The 16592-nt window shown below is 44.8% G+C and overlaps 1 protein-coding gene across 4 annotated transcripts in view; it reads left to right on the top strand.

Moving 5' to 3' along the window:
- Positions 1 to 16592, top strand: part of SPMIP2 (sperm microtubule inner protein 2) — a 107298-nt gene that overhangs the window by 67827 nt on the left and 22879 nt on the right. For all 4 annotated transcript variants that reach the window (XM_075127778.1, XM_075127775.1, XM_075127776.1 and 1 more), the window contains exon 4: positions 15519 to 15681. In XM_075127778.1, the coding sequence (XP_074983879.1) occupies positions 15519 to 15681 (163 nt within the window). The remainder of the gene's footprint in view (positions 1 to 15518; positions 15682 to 16592) is intronic.

The following is a 16592-nucleotide window of genomic DNA, read 5'->3' as shown; positions in this document are numbered from 1 at the left end:
ACCTCTGGCTGAGAGCCACTGTTTTAGAACTCCCAACATACAGCTCCGTATTCAAATCCAGTTTGTAGCCAGACTAAAGTTTCTGAAATTGCTCCAAGAATGTGTAATATATATTGTAACTCTTCATACATATTAAATTTGTTGTCTGTATATTCATATTTGTCAGTTTAATACATAACCCCATGATTCATATGTCAATCAGCACTATCCTTGGCTTGGAATCTCTAAGCCAAATTCATTCTGGTGTAACTTTATGGATTTCAGTGGAGTTACACTAAGAGTAAGTTTCTGCATCTGCGTCTTTTACAAAAGGGAGAGATTTGTGACGTCAGAGGACCCCACTCCCCACAGCACTCTAGTGCAATTATCCATTGTATCAATCTGAGAAAATATGCTAATGATTGTCAAATCCCCCCTTATTGCTGTATCTGCTGCCTCCAAAAACTATGTTGGATGCTTTACAGAACACAGACAGGTGCCCTGCCTTGAAGAGCTTACAATCTAATTTTAGACATGTCAAGATGAGCAAGAGTAAGAACACTCTGAAGGAAAGGAAAGACAAGGATTATAGCCAATAAGATCACAGTTACTTAGTTGACACATGTCCACATCTTGATGTCTTCATCATTATAATTATTGTTGATGCCCTTCAATGGACTACTTCTGCAATGCCTATTTTAATCCCACTCAGCATAATCTGTAGTGGTTAACCCCTTCTGTAAGGACTCACCTTTCCCTTTCAAATAGCACTTCAGCATTAAATCTGATGTTTACCTATTAGCCACTTTTACAACAATAGACCCACTCCATTTAAATAGGCAATATTTGTAGTGGACTACATATCTGTAAGGACTCAGTGAGGTATCTAGTTCAACCTGACTACAGGAAACAATGCAGCATTTAAGAAAATTAATAGAAAGTTACTGTATTTGAAATATTTCAGAGTAGGTCAATATTTCCCTGACTAGTGGGAGATTTCAGTCAGGAGACCTTGGCACTGAAGTAGTTTTTGGAGGCTTCTTCCGAAGAGTAAGAAAATAGGATTTGCTTAGCCTGCACTGCCTCTGAGTAATCAGAAGCCCAGCTGGAACCCATAAGCAGCTATCAGCTTTGTGCTTGTGATGTCACCGTGGCACTGGGAACATTTTTCACATTTTAGGACAGCTTGGATGCAGTCTGCTCGCCTAGGGAGCTTATTAAACAGTCAAACTACAGACAGTGAAGCCTTCCATTTTGCAAAGTAAACTTTTCATTTTGCTAGGGTGATCAAATATTGAATAAGCCTTTCAAATGCAGTGGGTGCAGGTTTTGATTTTTTTAAAATATCACTAATGCCAGCCAACACCAGATAAACCCGAGTGTGTCAGAGCAGATTACATCTAAAATGTGGACTCATACACCATCCATGGCAGTTTCTTCCTCCCTCCCCTCCCCCAGAGGTGACAGATTATTTCTAGGGAACATATTTCGTAGTTGTAAATATTACTAACTGTAATGTCAAGAATTCTGTGTAACACACTTAGTACGTAAGCAGCATTTTAACCAAAGGAACTACACTATTTTATTTCAGTGTTGGCAGCTCTTAGGAATAACGTGATTTTGAATACTAGTGAAGGCAGTCTCACAATGATGTAAAAAGAGAGATGAGCCAGCCATATGGTACTATAGCTGTAGCCTAATGGGAGATACTTTATTCTTTGGGCTTGTACTTCAGTGTATCATATTATACTTTGAGGGTGGGGTTGTAACAGGATCTCTACTCACCACTTAGGCACTTCCTTGTGACTACCTCTGGGGAATAGCTCTGCCCAAGCTGACACCCCCTTCTGTCCAGGAGTTGCAGCGCTTCCCCTCAGTCACTCGGGGTGCTCCTTCTTCATGGCTCAGATCTCTGACCAGGTCACTATAGTTTTCCCCTTCTGGGGTATCAAAGTCTCAGTGCACTGGCAATAGCTATGCCAACCAAGCTATACGACTTCCCCAGTGGCTGGTAGGGGAATCCGGATCCACCCACTACAACAGGTTCCAGCCCAGGGACCCTTGGATCAGTGGCAAAGGTTTGCATCATCCCTGCTGCCATATCCCTGGGCTGTTTCCTATTCCACCTTTATTAGGCCTCCACTCCACCCATCTTCTGGGTAAACCTTTCCTTCAGGGCCAGGATCCCAGGGCTTCTGCTTTTACCCAAGGTTTCTGCCTCTTGCTCTTTCTCCAGAGAGAAATTGCAGGCTTCCACACTGCAGCCTTCTTCTGCCTCACTTCCTGGCCTTATACCAGCCCTGCTGCTCCTGCTCAGCTGGGCTCCGTGCTCATTCAGTGCTTGCCTCAAGCCTAACTCTCTCCCAGGTATGGCCTACCAGGTTACTTAACCCCATAGAATCATAGAACCATAGAATATCAGGGTTGGAAGGGACCTCAGGAGGTCATCTCGTCCAACCCCCTGCTCAAAGCAGGACCAATCCCCAACTAAATCATCCCAGCCAGGCCTTTGTCAAGCCTGACCTTAAAAATATCTAAGGAAGGAGATTCCACCACCTCCCTAGGTAACGCATTCCAGTGTTTCACCACCCTCCTAGTGAAAAAGTTTTTCCTAATATCCAACCTAAACCTCCCGCACTGCAACTTGAGACCATAGTCCTTGTTCTGTCATCAGCTACCACTGAGAACAGACTAGATCCATCCTCTTTGGAACCCCCTTTCAAGTAGATGAAAGCAGCTATCAAATTCCCCCTCATTCTTCTCTTCCGCAGAGTAAACAATCCCAGTTCCTTCAGCCTCTCCTCGTAAGTCATGTGTTCCAGTCCCCTAATCATTTTTGTTGCCCTCCGCTGGACGTTTTCCAATTTTTCCACATCCTTCTTGTAGTGTGGGGCCCAAACTGGACACAGTACCAATGTCGAATAGAGGGGAACGATCACATCCCTCAATCTGCTGGCAATTGCCCCTACGTATACATCCCAAAATGTCATTGGCCTTCTTGGCAACAAGGGCACACTGTTGACTCATATCCAGCTTTTCGTCCACTGTAACCCTAGGTCCTTTTCTGCAGAACTGCTGCCGAGCCATTCGGTCCCTACTCTGTAGTGGTGCATGGGGTTCTCTCTTTCATCTGAGCCACATTAACCCTTTTGGGGCTAGTGTCGGGTGAACACCCTATCACAGGATGTCACTGTCACTCATCAGTCTCACAGATAATTAACAGCTTACATCCAGTCACTTCAGCTAGAGCTCTACAAGGCTGGCCTTACCATGAGGTGAACTGAGGCAGCCACCTAAGGTGCCAGACTGGGGAGGCGCCACTAGGACCCAGAGTGTAGAAAATTGTGTCTGCTGCTGGTGCATATATATTCTCTCTGCTCTAGATGCACAGAGATAGTGGAGTGCTGTGCTGGAGGAAGGAGGGCACAAGAGACATAACAGGCAGGCAGGCGAAAAGGTGAGAGGGAATAACAGAAAGCAGCAGGAGCTGCAGGGAGAGAGAGGAGGAGCAGCCTCTTATGTACCTCTCTAGCACCCCCAGGAGCCTGGACTGATTAACACCAGCTTCTCAGGGAGCTTCCTGCTTCCTGCTGCTTCCCTGAACCCTCTTGAGGAGAACAGGCAATCAATTGAAGTAGTAGGAGCCAGTTAGGCCCTTAAGATGCTGATATCTTCCCTCACTCAGGCCCTGCTACTAGCCTGCTTATTTGTCCCCTTCAACTGAGTGTTGAGAGCCACTATAGCTGGCACAGAACAGCAGTCATGAGTGAAAGAAGAAAAGGCCCCTCTGGGGCAGCATTCAGAAAAAGAAAGAAAGCAAAGGAAGCTTTTCTATCTAAGCAGGAAGGAGCTCTCCTGAGATACATAGACACACATGTTCACGGTGAGCCTTCCGGCCCCAGTGAGGATGTGAGTAATGAGGAGATGCCTGATCTTCCAGTTAGTCAAAGTGCAGTTGACCTGGCAGCTACTGCAGCATCCATATCTCCATCTCAAATGGATGTAACCATGCACATTCCTGAAGAAAAGTGTAGATCAGAGAAGAGTGTGGTGGAGGTGCAAGTAACAGCTGCTGCTGAGTTTAGTTCCTTAAGTCTAGACGATCCAGGACTGTGGACCCACTTGAGCAGAGGGACTTCCTTGTACTGCATGGGCCACAGCAAGTGAATGTTCACTTGTTCCCCAAAGACAATGAAATGTTCCCCAAAGACAATGAAAATAGAAGTTTCCAACCAACACATTACTGGCGTGAAATCCCCAATGGTGACAAAGTGGAGAGACCATGGCTTATGTACTCAAAAACCCAGAGTGCTGCATACTGTTTTTGTTGCAAACTCTTCCAGTCTAATGTTCCAGCCACATTGGGTTCTACAGGAACAAAGGACTGGAAAAATCTGGCTAGAAATCTGGCATGCCATGAGAAGGCAGCAGATCACCAGAGAGCATTCCATAGGTGGAAAGAGCTTGAGAGGAGACTAAGGTTAAAGGCCACCATAGATGATCCGCATCAAGAGAAGATTGCATCAGAGTCTTTTTACTGGCAAAATGTTCTGAAAAGGCTCATTGCCATTGTGAGAATGCTTGCTACCCAAAACCTAGCACTGTGTGGCACTTCAGATCAGCTGTATGTGCCAAACCACGGAAACTTCCTTAAAATTGTGGAGCTGATGGCTGAGTTTGATGCTGTACTCCAGGAACATTTAAGAAGAGAGTCACCACCCAAGAAATGTACACACACCACTACCTTGGGAAAACAATTCAAAATGAGATCATACAGTTACTTCAAACGGAAGATTGTGGCAGATCTGAAGTCAGCATGATATTACTCTGTTGTTCTGGACTGCACACCTGACATCAGCCATCTGGAACAAATAACTTTAATGGTGTGTTTTGTAAGAACAACAGAACCTAGTGAAAATGTCCCTGCAATGGTGACTGTCAGAGAGCATTTTCTAGAATTTATTGACATTGATGACACTACAGGAGCTGGTATGACAAATGTGCTTCTTAAAAAGCTGGAAGATACAGGAATTGTGATGGCTGACATGAGAGGTCAGGGCTACGATAATGGTGCCAACATGAGAGGAAAGAACAGAGGAGTGCAGACACGGATCCAAGAGTTAAACCCTCTAGCTTTTTTTGTTCCATGCAGGTTCTCATTCATTGAACTTGGTGGTCAGTGATGCAGCATCAGCTTCTAGTGAGGCTGCTGAATTTTTTAATGTAATTCAAAGCATGTATGTATTTTTCTCATCAATGGCAAATTTTGAAGCAACATCTGGGAACATCCTCTCTGACACTGAAACCACTGAGTGCCATACAATGGGAAAGTCGAGTGGAGGCGATAAAGCCTATCAAACACCAAATTGGGAAGATAGATGATGCCATAGTTACCATTATGGAGGATAATGCTATGACAGGAACTGTTCGTGGGAGAACAGTGGCAGAGGGAAATGGAATCACCAGAAACATACATAACTTCAAATTTCTGTGTGGCTTAGTTTTGTGGCATGACATACTGTTTGAAATAAATGTTGTAAGCAAGAGACTCCAAGGTGTTGACCTTGATATATCTGGAGCAATGGAACAACTGGACAAAGCAAAGTCATACCTACAGTCTTACCTGTCAGATGAGGGATTTCAAAATGTTATGAGGAGTGCACAGAAGTTGGCAGAGGAACTTCATACTGAAGCTATTTCCCCACCCATTCAAGAATACAAGAGTCACCGAAGAAGACATTTTGATTACGAGGCCCGGGATAATCCTATAAGAGACCCCAAACAACAACTCAAAGTTGAATTCTTTAACCAGGTGCTAGATTGTGCAATACAGTCAGCTGAAGAACGTTTCATGCAGTTCAAGCAACATAGCAATATATTTGGGATGTTGTATGATCTTCCAAAACTCCTCACTATACCTGAAGATGATCTACACTAGCAATGCAGGGTACGAGAGACAGTGTTGACACATGGTGACATGCCCTATATTGATGCGAGTGATTTAGGTGATGAACTGAAAGCCCTTTCAAGATACATTTCAGCAGGATCAGCTCCAAAGGCTGTTCTGGAATATATGTGCACAGATAAGATGACCACCTTCTTTCCAAATGCTTTTGTTGCTCTGCGCATACTTCTAACACTTCCTGTAACAGTTGCCAGTGGAGAACGCTGCTTCTCCAAGCTGAAGTTAATAAAAACACATCTACGCTTCACAATCACACAGGAGAGCCTGGTTGGCCTTGCAACCATCTCAACAGAGCATGAGCTGGCCCAGACTGTGGACCTTCAGGAAACAGTTCAAATCTTTGCAACCAAGAAGGCACGAAAAGCACCACTTTAATTATTCAAACACATAAAAATGCCAGTGTTTACTATGCGGACAAGAAAAGTTACATTTGCTGTTCAGGCGTTTGAAAGTTAAGTGTTACTTAAAATTTTTTGAACAAGGCATTTTAAGTTGTTAGTTCTCCTTTATTGGGGTAGGTAGCGGAGCAGTACCATGAGAGGAGAAGAACAGGAAGAAGGCAGAAATGAGACCTTTCAAAGTTTTGACCCAAGCGAGGAGGCATGGGGGCGTCATTTGAGCTCCTGGCCTCAGGTGCCAAAATGTCATGGGCTGGCCCTGGAGCTCTAGGTACTATTTCAAACTCTAATATACAAGAGCCAAGTGTCATCCACATTGCTAAAGGCTTTTAGAAGAAACATGCTAGATTAGGTGCTTATGTTATCCACACTGATACAGTGTCACCTCTACAGCTAGAGCACATATAGAAGCTTATGACCCTGCTGGGACTTCCATGCTAAGAGAACTGCTTCTTTAGCTCAAGTGGGAAATAATAATAATTTACATCCACATGTCTGAGGCAGAAGGCCCAAACGTGGCTATTGTTACATTTGGCTGTGTTGCCTGTAATTACTAGACCACAGTCTGCTTTCACAGTCATGAAAAAAACCCAGGCCTGATGCCCAGCATTCCACTGCTATCCCTCAAAGAAATATGTAATGCACTGGCAACATGTGTCGTCGTCTTCGCCCTTGTGGGCTGATTCACGGAGAGGTTAACACCATCCTTTCCCCTTCCCACCAACAACTCCTCTAGTTGAAGTGTAAGAAGTCTATACTGTAGCTCTAAAGGTTGTGGGTTCAAGCTGTGGTGATTACCTGTGAATGAAAAAAATATACATATTTGTGCAACAGATAGTATAAGGACCCTGCATGTAGTATCAGGAGGATTTGCTAATATTTATTTTACTTCTGCATTTTTAATATTTGTGTGGGGCTAAGGGGAGCTGTACCTTTCTGAATAAGGTATGGCAGACTGTGTTTGAGTCAGAGAGCAATATTTGGGAGATTTTGCCATTGTGTGCAGACACTTAAAAAAAAACCCTGCCTGTGTCAGCTCCAAAAAAGGCCAAGCTTAATTTAATATATAAACTTATCAATCCATATTTTCAAAGGCATACTGTTAGCAGCAGGACAGGCGTCACTGTGAATGAGCCAAAGAGGGCCTTCTACCTATAGGTCACACAGTCTGAATCCTGCAACCATCAGCAGGGATTAAACATTGTTGCAGTCTAAGGGATGCTTGATGGCAAACTCATGGAATATAGAGGCCAAGTCCCAGCTCCAGCTCCCACATCACAAACTCCCTGTTGTACTTTGCACTAGATTGTAAGCTTTTTGAGACAGCAATTCTCCTGCTTTTGGTTGCTACAATGCCTACCATAATGGGGCATAACCTCAACTCGGTCCAGTCATCTAGTGAGAGCTTCTACTGTGGGGGACCAAACCCCAGACCTTTGCTCATTGGCTGGTTATCAGCTTCTGTAGGTGTTTCTCTCACCTGAAGTCATAAACCTCTGGGACCTCAGTCATCTCTTGATGCTGACTTCTGGTGAGAAATAAGCAGGTAAATTCTTACAGAAGATAAATCCTATTTTTGTGCAAACACAGTAACAGGGAAGAGAGTACCCAGAACAAGTCACTTGCAGAATTGTTTTAAAACAATTTTTTTTTTTTTTTACAAAATTTCATTCATCAGCAGTAACTTTTAAAAAATATTGTTGGCAAGTCGTGAGCCAAAAATGAAAAAGCATTAGGATGGAAGAAACATATCTGTTTGGCAAATCGCTGCCTGGATGTTTAAGCTGTAATGACCATCCATCTTTTTAACCAGAGCAGCATGTCCAAAGGATGGTCAGTGCTAGGACACTTACCTGGGACATGAGAGTTTAATTCCCTCCCTTGCCAGACTTCTTGTGTGACCTTGAGCAAGTCACTTAGTCTCTCTGTAAAATGAGGATACTACTACTTTCCCTACCTCTGTGAGAGTTAATACATTAAAGATTGTGAGGAGTTGACACACTAAGATAACGGGGGCCATGTAAGTACCCAAGAGGATGTCTACACTGCCATGTAAACCTGGGCTCAGACTCATCTTGAGACCAAATCCCACTTCTCTCTCTTTCTCTACACAAATCTCTCAGACTCTGGGTTGGACCCAGGGTCCTAGGAGCCTGCAGGGGTTGGAGGGTTTGAGCCCCAGTCAAGCCAGGACCCAGGGTTCAAACCCTCTTGCTTTACCATGTAGACACAGCCCCGCCACCCCCCGCCCGACTCAGATCTTAGGAGGCCACCAAAAGTATCCCACAATCCCATGTGCTGACTTCCTCTGTCCTCTCTATCCCAAGAATCACCAAGTCACTCCAGGGATATGTAAACACCCCTTGCTTTAGAGCAGGAGCTCAGCAAGTCAGCATTTAACCCTTCTATTGCTGACTGACAAGCTGCAAACACCTTTGGAGACCCTTCTGTGTTTACAATGGAAGCTGACCAGAAGAAGTCCTCTGTGAGGCATGCTGCTTCATGGTTGCAGGAGCACAACCAGCTTTTGGTTAATCTCTGGTGTGTGGCCAGCAAAACAGTGGATTTTAGTAAGAGTACCAGGAATGACTACACATACCAGCAAACAACAAAGAAGCTGACAGCATTGGAAATGTGCTTGACTGGTGACCAGCGTAGGGAGCAGATTAAGTGGCTCAAGACTGAGTACTGAAAGGGACAAGAAGCATACCTTGGGCAACTTGCCAACATCATGTCCATTTTATGAGTTGGACTGGGGGCTGGGTACTGCATCGAGCACAGAGTCAACAGTGGTGCATGATGACCCTATGTTGCCATTCCTTGACTTTCACCGTTCTATAACCATTCAACGGTGTAACAAGCTAGCTGGAAACAGTCAACTGTGGGGCGGCAGGAAAGTAGCAATGTGTTCTATTTAGAAATCTAGTCCATTTTAGTTAAAGGTAGCCCATGTAGTCCACAGGTGACAAAATCATTTGTCCCAAATACAACTGGGGTTTGAAATTTTATGCAGAAATGTGCTGGGCAGGGGGCCAGGGAGAGAGGATAAGGAGGATGGCAGTGGAGCTGTGTATAAGCATCCAGTCATAACAGACTAAGCCATGTGAAAGCTAATGCAGCATCTTCTTGATTTCCCTGAATTCCCTTCTTGATTTTCCCTTGAATTCTGACCCAATCCTGAGGGCTGCTAGCTGCAAACTTCTTCTGTAGAAGGAACATCAGCTAGGTAGTCACATTTTGAGGAAGAGCGTTGTCACAGGGCACTCTACTCACCCCTAGGGGCCACATCTAGGGATTATCTCCAGTCAGGTCTGACGTCCCCTTCTACTGCTCGCTGCATGCGCTGCTGTTTTTCTCACTCCCTGTAACTCAGGGTGCTCTGTCTTCCTGACTTGGATCGTCAGCCAGGTCACTATAGACTATCCCTTCTGGAATGTCAAAGTCTTTCCATACCAATGGTCTCAGGTGGTCTTCTCATGCACTTCCCCTGTGGCTGGTAGGGGGACCCAGGCCTGCTCACTACTCTGTGTTCCCAGTCCAGAGGCCCTATACCTGGCAATTGTGGCAGCTGCTGCTCTTTCCCTGGTCTCCTTCCTACAGCTTTTGGCTCTCCCCTCTGGATATACCAACTCAAACTCCTTCCTCCCAACGGGTAACTGTAGAGTATTGAACTCCATAGCCTCAAACACACCTCCCTACTCCCAGGGAGTGACTGTGAACTATTTCTTTTGCAGCCCCTTTCTGTTGCCAGCTTCTTGGCTTTATTCTAGCCCCTGCATTCCTTCTCAGCCAGGCTCTGTCATCATTTGAGGGTTACTTAGGCCATCTAATTCCCCTCAACTGTTGCCTGTTTGGTTAATTGGACCCTTTTAGCCTCATTAACCCTTTCCAGGCTTGTATGGGTTAACAGCCCATCACAGGTGTTTTTTCCAAGGCCAGTGTTGCAGCTGACTAGTTTACTCCACTCATACTGTTCAGTCACTATACATCTGAATACTTTGATTTTATAGATGGCTGGTTTCCCACTTGCAGCTTGGAATAACATCTTTGTTTGCCAATGGGGCACCACAAAAAACAGTTACTTACCATCTCGTAACTATTGTTCTTCAGGATGTGTTGCTCATGTCCATTCCAATGGGTGTGGGCAGTATCAGAACTCAAGGCCTGTGGTCACAACCAGAACAATCGCTGCATATCAATGTCACAGCTGAGAGCCGTTCACCTGGCTTGCCAGACTTTCCAGGCCCATCTTCAGGGCAAGTGTGTCTCAGTGATGGACAACACCACAGCGATGCTCTGTATAAACAAACAGGATGGTGCTCGCTCCTCTCCCCTGTGCCAGGAAGCTCTCCGACTGTGGGACTTCCCCTTTGTCAGATTATTCTGGCAAGACGGAACTGAGCAGGCAGCGGGTCAGCAGGGGACTATATACACACTGCATTTAAGGTGCCACTCCAGGGGGCTCCACAGCCGATCCGCTGGGTACCGTTAGGGTAAAACCTTCCAATGATAGTGCATACAGCACACGCACACCCCTACTGGAATGGACATGAGCAAGCACTCTAAGAAGAAATGTTATGTCCTCCAAAATGTGGAAGGCCTGAAATCACAGAAAACTCTTCTGTAGCACAGCCACAGAGTGCTCCCTCCCCTGTATTCCCAAATTGTTCTGCAATTTTTTTGGCATGAGGAAGCCATTTTGATTTTAACTGACCATTGTCTCTGCAATTAAACTGGCAGTGCTCAGGGAACTTCTGTGGTCTGAAACATCCTTCTCACAACATACCAAAGTTCAGTTTGGACATGTTATGCCCTTGGAATTCCGCTGGGATTTTTTTCTGTACTCCTGCACTGAGCAGTTTGAGACAGTAACCCACTGTGTCTTGTCCTACTCCAAAGCCCCTCAACCTCTACTAGCTGCGGAACCTCTCCACCACTTATCTACACAGCAGCAGAAACCTGGATCAGCAGACCTTCACGGTCCATTCCAAGAGGAAGCGTTTTCATGATGAACTTTTGGTTGAAGTTCTGGAGAGACCCAACAAGCAGGTCCAGTACAAAAGACAGAGGGATTTACAACTAGGAGGAAAGTCATGGCAAGAGGCAGGAGGAAAGGCTCAGGCTGGCTGCACAGCTTGAGGACAGGATTTCAACATGAGAGCAGGCTCTTGCTTCGCAGTTCCTGGAACAAGAATGGCAGCTAAGGGAGGATGACAGCGCTCTGCAGAAAGAGCTGTTTGAACAGCTGACATCTCTAATGGCTGACAGTGTATCGGCTCCTGCCGCATAACCCAGACCATGGCCTGAGTCCCCTCCATGGTACCCTGTGATGCAGTCAAGAGACAGCTGGGACAAATCCATGGCTGGGTGACCCATGCAATCAGGCCCTATGAATAGCAGGGCAGGGCAACTGTGCCCTATGTAGTCTTCCCTATTGAGCTCCTTCCCCTGGCACTAAGTGCACAGCAAATATGGAAGGAAGGGAAAGGATAATGGGGGGCCTGGGGACATTCAACAGTAGGGGGTTTTATCTTGTACATAGTTTCACTGTTTTCACTTGTTCATGCACTTTATGATTTGTTTTGAGTCTTTTTAAGGGTTTGTTGTTGTTACAGGTGTTTTTGTGTGATAATGGCAGCTGGCCTGCCTGGCAATGGGTTAATGGTGTGTTTTTCTAATCCATATTTATAAATAAACCTTTTATTTTATCAAGAAAGTTTATTGTTTTCACTGCATCACATCATACAATGTGTATTTAAAATAAAGGTAAACACATGATCAGGGACTATTCCTCAGTACAGTTAGTTACATCAATCCATACATCAATCACTTCCTTGCATCAGTCCATACTGTGAATCAATGTCCCTCTCCGTTTGATAAGCAATCAGGTCATTCATAAGTACATTGCATGGAAATCAACCCCCCACCTCTCCCTCAGCAATGAAAACCCACCACAATCTATCAGATCCTTCTCCCCCACAAGCACATCCATAAAGGCACTATTCTCCCTCTTCCACGCAGCCACATAAATCCAAAATGTGGGGTCACAAAGCATCCCTGACTTCTGTCGTCTTGATGCATGCAGCTCCAGCTGTAGTAGGTGCTCTTTCTGGCTGTGGGTACTGATTCAGTGGCCCCTTGCTGTCATAGGCCCATTCAGGGGGAAATGGATACCTCTGGCTTCACAAAGACTGGCGAGCACAGCAAGTCACAGTAATGCACACAGCATTGATGACACTGGAATCTGTCTAAATATCTTTAGTGGGTTTTCAATCTGCCAAAAGTACATTCAACAGCCATTCTACACCTGCTGAGAGTCTAATTAAACCTCCTTTTGCTCAGGCCTTTGAAATCAGGGTACAGTTTCATAAGCCAAAGCAAAAGGAGGTACACCCAGGGTCCCCCAGAACAATTGTGGGGACAGTAACTCCATTTATTACAATGTCACTTGGTGGGAATAGTGTCCCAGCTTGTCCAGGAGTGTAGATTTCCCAGAGGTGAAAAACCATGGCATCACAAACTTTCCCAGTACAACCCATGTTGACATTCATAAATCAACCTCTGTAGTCCACAAGAGCCTGGAGGAGTAGTATGGAGTAGTACTCTTTGTGGTTTATGTACTCATGTGCTCGTTGAGGAGGGCAAACTAGGGGCACGTGAGTCCCACCAATGGTCCCTGAGCAGTTTGGAAACTCCATCTTCTGAAACCCAGCTATTACTTCAGGAATATCTTTAATGCCCATCTCCTTGGAGATAAATCACATGCCTGATTACCCACAGTGAACTTGCCAATACAGAACTGGTTGGCAAAGGACCTGTAGCAATCTGGGGTAGTCAGCTTCCAGACAGTTATAGCAACCCGCTTCTGGACTTGCATGGCTGCCCTCATGTGGGTGTCTTTATAGTAGAAAGGTTGAGGCAAACGGTTCACAAATGTATCTTCCTTCATGCAAAAGTCCTGGATCCATTTTTGGCCACCCCAGGTCTGTATGACAATGTGGTCCCACCAGTGTGTGCTTGTGGCCCTGCTCCAGAAGCTCCGGTCTGCGAAGGGGGCATCAGCAGCAATACAGAGTATCATAAGCAGCATCAGTTTGAATTTGCAATGTTTGTGTCTTCCTCCTCCTGCTCCATCAGAAGCTCTGTCAGGTGCCTCCAGTGGGTCAGAAAATGTTCCCCAGCGTATCTGCCTGTTTCCTGAAACAGGAGTGAAATCACAAGGGAGAGTTCTTCAAAAGGCACCTCATCCACACTGCTGGCTCTGGTAACTGGGAGAATGTGGACCAAAATGATGCTGGCCAGGATGTGTTGGCTGGTTGTTCAAACTTCCTATAACGTACAGCGTGGACAGTCAAGTTTTCCCACGCTGCATCATAATCAAAGGGATAGAGTGGCCACATTTTGGGAGGGCAAAAAGGAGTCTGGAATACAGTTGGTTTGACTTGTGTCTACGTGCAGCACTTTGGACACTAGTGCCCCAGATTTGAGCCCAGGTTAGAAAATTCTTAATCTAGGGTTGACAGTCATTGTGGATGCTCAAGCCCTGGGTTCTCTAACCCAGGATCTGCTGACTCAAGTCCCACTAACCCTGGGCTTACATTGCAATGTAGACATACCCTAAGAGTCTGAGGTCTCGTTTTCACTACAAAATCTGATTATGTTAGAATATAAGGAGGGAAAAGTTAAGCTAGCCATGATATTACTGAGCAAGGATTTTGCAGTCTGAATAGACAAGGACGAGCTGTAAACTGTGTCATGGTGACAAGTTATGGTAACCTTAACGAGTATTTGAACACAAATATAGGATAACAGCTCCTGAAGTTCAACCGTGATTGGTTGATAACAGTGCTGATCACAGCTTGCCCTTGTCTACATTAAGGGCAAAGTTGTGGTCTGCATCAGTTTAGTTAATCTGATTCTTCACGTGTGTCCTACCAATCAAATTTTGTAATGAAGACAAAGGCTTAGAGGCACTAACTACAGCACGTGTGTAGGTTGTCAAAGTTACCAGGCTGACTGCACCTCAGACCCCTCCTGGTCTGAGTGCACCTACTCTAGTTCTCAGGCCTCTAGTGGAATCACACAATGCTCCCGCTATCAGACTTGCCCCTGTGTTGCAATCTACTGTGCATCAACCATGATTTACCACAGCAGGTTTGACTTATGCCCAGACTCTGCGATTCTGTTCCCTTTGGGACAATAACTGGTAATCAGTGACCAACAGCTTCCTTAAAACAAAATTTTATTCATATAGAACAAAAGCATTCAGAGGAAAAATATATTTTATCTTAAGAACAATAAACCAGGCTGTACATGTGTGACTTTTTCCTAAGGTGTCCCTGGCCCTGGGAAAGTCCAGCTTTTTAAGACTCCCTCTCTGTCCGTCTGTCTCCCTGGACAGTTCTGACAAGTGAAAGTTTTAACTGTTTAGCCCTCTTCTGATCACCAAGCTCCCAGCTTCAGCAAAACAAGGTTTGCAACTTGTTTGAGACAGGATCCTTGAAGCTAACAGCTTGCTCCACTGTTTTTAAAGTGTATATATGGGTGTTCTTTTCTGGAAAGCCATTGTGTCGCTTTCATACACAGACCCCACTGAATTCACATATTATAGGCGCGTAAACCCTCCATTACTCCTAAGACACTTCCCCTTACTGACCAAGTCACAGTGTTAATAACATTACATAGCATTAGTCATAATACTATTACATATCAGCTGTGCATCTGTCACATAAGTGTTTACCATTGAGTAGCATGAGGTACTACTCCCATTCCCTGCAAGCTAGGGAAAAGAGACAGGTTATCTAACTTGGAAGTCCTGCATGACAGAACAGAGCACTGGCCCTAGGTGGGCCTAGTCTGTACAGTGTAAATACTAGACTGTTACTTTATATAGCTTGAAACATTGGTACCTCCAAGTTACATCCTCTACTGCAACAAGCTGACGTATTTCTGTATTCCTCTTTGTTCTGGGGAAGAATAGGCATAAGTATTAATAGAAGAAATCTTGTCGGAAGTCCCTGGTCAACAAGTCTTTAGAATTAATAACCCTTTCCTATTAGAGATATCAAAATCTTATGTAAAGATTTCTGAACGAGAATACTCAAAATAGTGGCACCAGGAATAAACTAACTTCTTACCTTCAGGGGTGATTTATTTTCCCTCTTTTTAAATTTTAGGCAGCCTCCACCCAGTATTCTTGATCTACAAGGCTGCAACACTAGGGGCAGGCTTGCTTGGAATTGCACTGACTATGACAACTTCTATCATGCAAAGAGCAAATGGGCTGCAATGACCAGGGACAGCTGGTCATCAAGGGGATCTGCGCTTCCAAGGTTAAAGGTACAGTACTTTCCCTCACAGCGGTATAGCTGAAAAATTTCAACTTGAGACTGTGGTAGTGGCAAGAAAATGATAGATGGAAGGAGGAGGCTGGCTTCTTAGAATTGGTCCTGGTGCTGTAGGACTTGGCAACGCTTTTTAAATGGGGAACAATTTGCTGTCTGGGGAATCATATACTCTGTTCCAGAAGAAAGTTTAGCTAAATAAACCTGCTTAAAACTAAAGTGATCAGCATCAGCAGGCCAGTCCCTATACAGGTTTTTAGGGCCTATATTGAATCTCAAAACAAGTCTTAGCACCTGTAGCGTACAGTATTCTAGGAACACAGGAATAGATGTAACACTAATAGACACCAAAGCATTACTGGTTTGTTCGTGATAAGTAAACAAATACCAAGAGGAGATTAACTGTCTAGGCTTTTTTGTGTGCGTGTGCACACACTCCTAGGCCACAGAGGTACAACAGTAAAATAAAACTGCCCAACAGTTCATATCTGAAACGAAATGGTTATACGCAGTGTTGGAATTCAGTTCCAGAATGGGGACCCACTTTCTTGTTGCTCAGATACCAGCTCCAGTCCTCTTTCCATATAATTCAAGTTGGATACCCCAATCACCTCAGCACTCTGTGGTAGGGGAAAGGCCATGAAAAAGTACTCGTGAATCCATTCTTCTACAGCTGAAAACCATTCTCACTCCATCCGTAACAGGGCAACAGATTGCTCTCTGTACGGGAACCTCTTCTCTCATAGAGGGAGCAATGGAACTTTCCTTTTGTCATAAAGGCTTTTACCAGATCACCATGGGATCGTTATAACTCCAAAATTCCGTTTATAGGAGACTGCATTTATTTTTAAAAGCTTGAGACAGTCATTCATAAGTTCACGAGTGCTGTCTTGATCTTGAGGGCTC

The sequence above is a fragment of the Caretta caretta genome, chromosome 4 (assembly GCF_965140235.1).
Source record: "Caretta caretta isolate rCarCar2 chromosome 4, rCarCar1.hap1, whole genome shotgun sequence".
Taxonomy (NCBI): Eukaryota; Metazoa; Chordata; order Testudines; family Cheloniidae; genus Caretta; species Caretta caretta.
Note: the sequence above shows the minus strand (reverse complement) of the source record. Positions and strands in the feature narration are given on the sequence as shown.